Here is an 8,945-nt window from a genome sequence, read left to right on the forward strand (position 1 = left end):
TTGATAATCGGATAAAGTTGATAAAAAAACTGTGACTCGAAAATAGATACATGTACACGCAACCAGGGTATCCTCCGAAATCAAAGCATAATCCACCACTCTTGAACAAAAAGTTGTCAAACATGTTCGTTTGCCAGAGAGATGACCAAATGTCCTGCCATATATTGCGTATTTGCATATGATTACCTATATTGGAAATACATTATTCCTGTTTCCGGCCGAGAAAACGATTGCCATGAACTCTGAAAACGTGAATTTTAAAGATGACGTCGCAAGGCAATGTTTTCTGATTTTATAGTTATTTTGTAAAAAATATATGATGATTGACCAAGGAAATAACGTCCAGAGTGTTACCCACAAGTGGGTAACTAGAAATGTTTGCCAACTCCTAACAGATTTAACCAATAAGTCGGTAGTGACGAAACCTATACTGGCTGTGGAAGAATCAATATATCAGTTGATATTAATATATATCTGTAATTATTTTTTCCATGGACAAACTAGGACCACCAATTATACTGTAACTGGTTACTTGAATAGTGCTATATAATGGATATAGCAGTCCCCTCCCTTTAAGGGAGCGTACAACTTTTACAGTACGTGCTTTGTCACTTGCATTGTCTGTGATTGTCGATTTATTGAACTGGGACTCCGACTGCTTAACCATCATGTCATTGCCAACTCGTATATACTTCATATTTTGTGCTTCACTGCTCATTGAATGTACTGAACTAGTCATCGATGCGTTACACATACACACACATTATGATAAATAATTCATAGACAACCCGAAGAAAATGTTTGGAAATATCTATGCAGTTCTGTCATTACTGATCATGACCTAATTGTATAATACATACATATGAAGCATACATAATTAATGAGTCCATTTCATGATTACAGACGAATAATGATACATGTAATGCGCTATCCAGCGTTATCCGAGTAATGTACTATCCTGTTCATTTTTCCATAGTTTTAACTCGATTCAATGTTTTAATGTTTTACATTTGATTATAACTTTCTGCACATTTCAGAGTTAGCATCAACAACAAGTTGGCTGGAGGACGTTGCCGGTGCTGGTCTGTTGTATAGTCCATCGCTGCTGACCACCAGCGCATCATCACTGGTCATCTGTCTCGCATGCTGCTCAAATATAGTGAAATGTAAGGCAGCTTCATATAACAATGGGACCGGAGTATGCACGTGCTTTGACGGCACACAGAGCATGGTGACACGACATGGAAATCGACTTTGGAACCGTATGTTTATTCATCTATTACTCTTGTTGGTGTTTGTATTGTAGGATAAACAGTATGATGATTTTACTTCATCAAGATAATTGCAACAGTGTATTCTGGAAAAGCGCGGAATCTTTGTAAAGCTAGACCGCCAAAATATATGTACTTGACTGAAGTTTGGCGTGACCATATTTGGTATTACGTTATATCTGCAAAGCGTTGAAAACACTAGGGTTGAAGTTAAAAGAAAAATGTTCGAATTTAGAATTATAATAATAATATTAATAATAGTTAAAATTTGATATAGCGCCCTTTTTAGCTAGAATAAACCACTCTAAAGCGCTTTACAGTACATGATACACAATTAAAACAATTAGCATATGCATAAATTAATACAATTTTAAGGAATTCGCAGGAGCTGCCTTATCAGGCACTAACTATTAGTCCTATGCCGTCTGACTAATATCCCCCTATGTGTGTATGCCTGCGTGTGTGCTGGAGATGAAATGTGTTTTGTTTGTAGAGGGACCGTTCTTCTAACGGCATCATTTATAGTGACACCATACTAGAATGCTACAGCACAGATACCGCAACATCCACCCCAGACCATTTTATACTCAACCTGGGTTGTTGGAGTTGTGTGGGCAGGAGAAAAACACTTTCTCTGAATATTCCATGACAACAACGACTTGGTGTATCGAACCCCGGCCGCCTGCGAAGAAGGCCGGAGTGTTAACCACTCGACCAATCCGTCCATTTATCATTTTGGTTTGATAAATGAATGATAAGTTTATTTGGAATACAGAGAAAAATGGATAATTTATTTTGCGAGCTTTCGAAAATGTCTGTTTTCTTTGTCAAGCAAAAGGTGTGAATGGTCGGTGCCTCGACTCTCAACCGCTGAATAAAACCTCACTTAGCCACAGTGTGCCGAATCAGTAACGTCTGCTGTCAGAAAAATATCGCCATTTCGCCAAATAGCACTCTTATATTGTATGCAGTCAGGGGACGGGTAACATTTTATCTCGTGGTCAGTTATGACTGCTTTATTATATTGTCTTTCCCATGTTCTCACTGTAATTCCTTTGTAGATTTAAGATTTAAGTTTTTATATGGGATTTCGTAAACAATCCATGTTTGGTCTTTCTTCGGTAATTTGTCTTCCGGATAAACAACTAATTATTTGATGGTGTTATGTGGTCGCATGGGCGTGCTGATGTGATGTTTATACAACGCTCCTTTAAGGGTTTCAGACACCTTTTTTATGTATAGCATAATGACCATACCGTTTGTTTTCTTCTCTGTGTTTATGAAAGAGGCAAAATTGGCTTGAGTCAGGAAAATCAAAGAATCAATCTGGGTCAGAAGGGAAGGGAATCGATAAACAGAGACTGATTCGGCACACTGAATCGAGTTTAGAGTCGAGACACCGGTCATTTACACACTTTGCCTGACAAAGGAAGTAAACTTTTTCAAAGTTCGCCAAATAGGTTTTCAATCACTGTTTGGTTTTAAAACAACGTGATTTTGATAATAAATATATATTAAACTCTTCCTTAAAATTGATATACCAGAGGCTATGGCCACAGCTCAACTTACTGACCCTAAATTCTGAAAGGGTCAGTTACTTACTCACCACCTGTGTTACCACATTGTATAGTCCTCCAGTGCAAAGATGCAGTCCAAGGCCCTCCCCCATTTTCCTGCAGTATTTTTATCATTTTGCCTGTCTCCTGAGTCCCCAAGATGGACAGGATGGACCCTTAGCGGTCCCGCTTGTGAGGCTTATCTATGCGGTCCCGCGAGGGATCAACCTTGGATTTCCTTACTTTTCGGAATACCGGTAATCTAACCATTGCTTGCCGTCTCCGGTTTACGTGGGTAGGACCTACAATGATGTTTCAGGGCGTTGAACAGATATATAGTTTGGTCACTTTAATGCTATAAATATGAAGAGTCTCTGACTTGGCCAATCTAGCTCTTGCATTACAAACTATTCCTCAAATCAGACACTTGGACTACAACTGTGACAGAGTTATTTTTCTGAGGTTGTAACACCAACAGTGTTTCGTTTGTTTTAAAATAAATTTTCAGGTATAAAATCTGTTACTCCTAAATGAATAATAAATAATCAATATTTTGCTAGTTTGATGGCACTTTTGGTAACGTACATGCTAACGTTTATCTAATAACCGTTGCTGTCTTCATCTCCAGACGTCTGTTTCATTTATCATATGTTACTCAACACCGTTGCAAAGGACAGTAATGACCAAGACATTCATTTGATTGTTGACAGACTTGTGAGACGGGATTTTAAGCTAGGGACCCACCTGTAACCAATTTAATCCGCTGCATCCATTGCAACATTTGTGTTTTTTACATTTTCTCTCTAGTTTCCAGCAACCGATTTATTTCCTTACGCTAAGTAAGGTGAGCAAAAGGTTCTGTTCCTAAGCAGGTACATCCCAAAATCCTTCATAATGATAGTAGTGTTATTCCCTGATTAATGTTCACCAGTGATGGTAATGGCAACATCTGGTTTAACTTCATCTATATTTTGGGATATGGCGGAATACTAGGCAGAGCGCTTTCGGCAGGTACCACTCAAAAGTCGGCACGAGATCTGCGTTATCGCAAGTAGGCAAATGCATCAATATACTCCGCCTCCAGTACACATACACACAACACACATGGAGGCACTTTTTTAAATGATCTTAGCTATCAACAGGCTGTTAAATAAAATTAAAACACATCAAACCCGATATGCCTTTAATCATTATTGAGATATTGTACGACCATTGTAGTGATACCCTATCGTTAATAAATATTTTCTTGGATTTTGTTCGATACAACATGACATACAAACATAATGCAGGAATTGGAGCCTCTTTTTGATTCATTTTGTGGATGATCATATTGTTTACTTTGATAATATACGCTTGACACCTTACCGCCCCTCGTGTTGACTGTGTGCTTGCTGTAAGTTCTTTCTTAAATATTCCTGTCCAAATGCAGGCAAAAAGCTTGATACTTCCACCGCAGTTTTTCATACACAGTCACCTCCTCTGAATTTATTTGTTACAAAGCTGTAGTCTGTTTGGGACGTAAAATGCGTAGCTCAGTTTGTGGTATTGTAATAGGAGGACCTGGATTCCAATCAGAGCCTGGCTAATTGCGATTTACACTTAGAACACCGTTGTTGATATTTCTTTTTTATGTTACATGTACATGTATGATACTTATTTGTTTCATAAAATTTCGTAAGTAATGGGTGTCTTTAAAGGAATTATCAATTGAAGCTATTGTTATGAAGGTAACAAAAGTTTCCGATTCATACATTGTAGGTATAGTTTTGGCAATGGTACACATATCATTAAGTAGGGATTTGTTTTCATATTCCTTGTTGATAGAACTTTAATGCATTTAGCGTTTTACTTAGACCAAAACTAATTTAATTCTTATTACAATCCATGCAATCAAAACATAAACCTCTCTCATTCTTATAAATTATTTTTTATTACTTTTTCAACAGCATTGTCGACGTTTTGGATTTCTAGCTTTTCGGCACCTGGCAACACCGATGAGTCCTAGAAGAACGGATTAGTTGTATCGTGTTGTGTTATTATTGTTTGACATACTGTATCTATTGCCAAATGCAAAAGGTGCAGTCATCTGTGTGTGTGATATATTCAACTTTTACCTCCATTTATCAGAAATATTGATAAACAAACAAGAATAATAAAATCAATAATATCATCCTAAAACTTATGTAAAAATATTATTATGATGTTATATCATGAAAAGATGACAAAATAAACAAATTGATATAATATTAAAAATACTAATCTTAATTTAAGACATAATATTGATGTTGAAATTGATAAATACTTCGATTGGTTGATTTAAGACTATGTGAGCAAACAATAGGAAAAGCCTTAAAGAAAAAACTAGATTCTACTACTTTGTTTTGTTTCAGACAGGTAATAGAAAAAAATGAAATAAGCTTAAGAAATATAGCTGTTGAACTGTTATATTAATAACTCAATGCAGATATACACATATAAATAATGGAATATATATCCGTATATTTTTTTTATTTCAGGCCAGTTTGATGGTTTCACTTATATTGCCCAATTAGATTGGCTTATCCTGCTGATCACTGACACAAAAAGGAAGAATGCTGACGCAGAATCGTTCTGCGGTACTATGGGGGCTAGACTTGCCGTTTTAGACACCGATGAAAAACTGAACTACTTAATAGGGCTGCATGACTTCCCAGGTATGTACAGTGTACGGTGTATCTACACCAGCAGCCAAACGGAAAAAAAGCTATTTCTCATGGATAGGAACAACCTAACTAGGAGGATCAATATTTCAAAGAAGGCGTTGACAATGTTTGCTTGAGTAAAATCAAAAACACGCGTCCTTTGTAAGCCGTATGACAAGCTTAATAAGTATGTCTGACGATGACGCATTTTTAAGGCCGTACAGCTATAAATCTCTCTTAATTACAAAGGTTTTTTTTTTCATAAAGAACTTTCAGAGAAATAGTTATTCCGGAAAACCCCCGTTTCCAATGTGTAGTTTTTGACAGCGGTACAAGGATCCTTATCTAGATTCCAATGTTTAGGTCCAATGCCTTTTGAATATTTCAATGTTTAGCAGGGGCAACGTACATAAAAATAACGGGCTCAAAAAAGCAACTTCCGTAACCAACTGGCAGCCAGTGTGACTGGAGTGTATCCGTTTGTCTTTAGAATGGACGGTTCGAGGCTAATCCCCTACTCAAAAACTCTTTCATTCATCTATTTGAACAAACGGACACCTTTTGTGATTAATATTAGTTATATCTTGGTTTGGAGGGTCTACGGGCTCATAGACTCAAAACCGAATTTTCCAGCAAGATTATAAGGCACTTTGTGCTACCAAAACAGCCCCTACCGGAAACCTTTTCGGCAATATTTCAGACAATACACAACCATCTTTATAAATAACATCCTAACGGTCCCCCTCATTGCCTTTTTTCGTTGAATCTGCTATCGTTTTAGATTGCTTGTAGGCTATTTCATCCTGTAAATGTTAAGACATAATCTAGTTTAAGTTATCTCCCCTCGCACGTGCATAGACAAGACTGGTTAGTACAATTATAAATTTATATTCCCGAGATAATGACCCGATTTTAATATTTTCAATTTCCCCTTTTTTAATTTGTAAAAATACAAAAAACAGTCATGGAAGCTGATTCATAATTAAACTTACAAAATTTTAATCATAAAGTTAACTAGTGGTTTTTAAAACGGATATCAAAATCAACAATGCCTGAAGGATTAACCCAATTCAGCACTCAAGGCAACTAGATTATTAAGCCTCTAAAGAACTATCACTACTGTATACTCGTAATAATGCTTATTTTTATCTAAGGTTTCATTAGATACATGAAAACCTGGCGAATTGTTTCCGTTGCCCGTTTGTCTTTTCCCTTCCAATGAAGAACAGGTTCTGCTAATTTTGTACTCCTGATATAAAGTAACACCAAAAAAGTTTTTGAAGACGAGAAATAGCTAATACAATATCAAAAACGCTTAAGCAATAACAAATCGTTTTGTTTATTCTTTTATTCAGATGATACATCCATCTATGTAGGAGCAACAGACAAGCAAACTGAAGGTCTATACTTATGGAGTACCGGCGCAAACCTCACAACCAATTGGCTTCCTGGTGAACCGAACAGTTTTCGTGTTGAAGAAGATTGTGTTGTGGTACTTAACACCGGGTTTAATGACTTCCCGTGTGAAGAGAAAGCCAATTTTGTATGCGAACTTGGTTAAGACTTTCAATCTTGTTTGGCGTGAACATCTATAACTTCTTGGTTTTGTTATTGCTTAAGTATGACCATCACTTTTTGTTTAATTATCAAAACTTAAAAATAAATAAAAAAAATAAATAAATTAATCTTTGGTCTGATTATCAGAATTGTCATGTGCACGCTTTCTTTGTTGAAGAGATATTTGTTTGTCTGTGTGTTTGACGATTTTACAACATTTGATTTCATATAATGACAAACTTCTATGTTATCTATTTACATTAGTAAAATAAATATCATACTTTATTAACTAAATAGCTTGATATTGGCGCAACACAGAAATATCGGCGCGGGCAATACATTCCCAAACGTTGGCCGATACAGGAAAAATGTCTGCTAAAAAAATACATAATGGGGCGAAACTAAATCATCTAAACATTCGAATTTTTTCTGTGATATCGTCCAAATGTGTTTGAAATTGACATATAAACGTTACGCAATCGAAAAGAACACGAACAAGTTTGCAACAGTCGTACAATTGACAGAAAAGTAAACAAGAAAAATGTGAAATTGTCTCAACAGCAGTGTATGGTACGAAATTGAGATTAATGTTTTACTACAAAATGAAGACTGACAGTCAGTGTTCCAGGTAGCTTGTCAACACGATTTATAGAAGTGGTACTTTCCGTACCATTTTATAAGCAAATTATTCCTGTTCCTGAGAGTTATATTCTTTTATTAGAATTGATACAGACGTCACAGTGCGAGAGACTGATGAACTATATTTTACACATTATCGATGATTCAAAAATAAAACAAAATGCTTTTCTTTATTAATTTTGGTTTTGTTTTATATTTTTATACTTTTGATGCTGCGAACTAGGCCAATAAAGGCTACAGACCAAGAACAAAGTCAATACAGAACCAATCTATAATACTGCATTATACCTATTTCTACTTTAATTTGCAGTAAATGCAGGGGGTACCTGTAGAGAAGTGCATAGGCATTTCTATTTCCTTTCAGCGATATACCAGTAACATAAACACTGGTGATAGGTTAGAAAAGCGAAGTCCATAAACCTCAATTATAGATAGCAGGTGGGACATCGTGCCTTCTTATTCTTCAACTAATACTTGCCAGAAAACAAGGCGATGTTTTATATAAACATGTGTTGTTTTCTGCTTAAAATGTACCCCAATCATTTCTTACAGTTATTCTAAACCCATTGCAGCCTAGCGTTAAAGCAAATTCTACATATACAACAATTAAATTTAGATGGCATGAGCATCACGCTTCCTGCAGCATGTTCTTGCTCCACGTCCCCATACGACTATCGTCCGGCTAGACATGTAGTCACTGGCAATCTAAATATTATCCATAATGAAGCTCTACGAGACTTTTGAATGAACGGTTCGAGAGACTCCTACTATCAAAAGGAATGTTAATTTCAAGATACTGATGGTTAAGTGAAATACTGCACCAGATCATTGCCAAAACGAGTGCATGCACAACTGAACTCACTTTCAGAGTGGGCTATATTTATCAGGTCGAACATTCAAAAGAATGCTTGAAATTCAAAATTTAAAACTATGCACACGTCTGTATTTCTTTATTCCTATCTGGATGAAAGGTTTTAAGTTATATCTGCAGACAAAGCATCTACTAACTTAAACTTTGTCTGCAAACACTTGTTTCAATTACCTGCTTACATGAATAACAAGGTTTGCTAGATTACCAAGGAACCCAGCTTTATTTTTTTCCCCATTTTTCGAATAACGAAATTGTTAACATGAAAATGTCCCCAAAACTTTCACGAAAGATTATTAAACCTTATATTTCTGAATTTATATAGAACTACGGTACGTCTTTGTTAGCGCGACAGATGAGGAAACTGAAGGGG

General features: G+C 36.1%; 1 protein-coding gene across 1 annotated transcript; it reads left to right on the forward strand.

Annotated features, from left to right (window-relative positions):
• The first annotated feature begins 263 nt into the window (after positions 1 to 263).
• On the forward strand, positions 264 to 7,840 carry LOC110462297 (mannose-binding protein-like). The gene is made up of 4 exons (XM_021516209.1): positions 264 to 276; positions 1,038 to 1,262; positions 5,344 to 5,520; positions 6,864 to 7,840. The coding sequence occupies exons 1-4, from the start codon at positions 264 to 266 to the stop codon at positions 7,067 to 7,069; spliced, it is 621 nt and encodes a 206-aa protein (XP_021371884.1). The 3' UTR covers positions 7,070 to 7,840.
• The last annotated feature ends 1,105 nt before the right edge of the window (positions 7,841 to 8,945 follow it).

This window comes from Mizuhopecten yessoensis, unplaced genomic scaffold (genome assembly GCF_002113885.1).
Source record: "Mizuhopecten yessoensis strain PY_sf001 unplaced genomic scaffold, ASM211388v2 scaffold10771, whole genome shotgun sequence".
Taxonomy (NCBI): domain Eukaryota; kingdom Metazoa; phylum Mollusca; class Bivalvia; order Pectinida; family Pectinidae; genus Mizuhopecten; species Mizuhopecten yessoensis.

What these genes read in the sequence shown, in the direction of transcription:
- LOC110462297 (XM_021516209.1), top strand. An exon ending in TGGAAATCGACTTTGGAACC is followed by an intron (nt 1,263 to 5,343) that starts GTATGTTTATTC and finishes TTTTTATTTCAG; the next exon opens with GCCAGTTTGATGGTTTCACT. An exon ending in AGGGCTGCATGACTTCCCAG is followed by an intron (nt 5,521 to 6,863) that starts GTATGTACAGTG and finishes TCTTTTATTCAG; the next exon opens with ATGATACATCCATCTATGTA.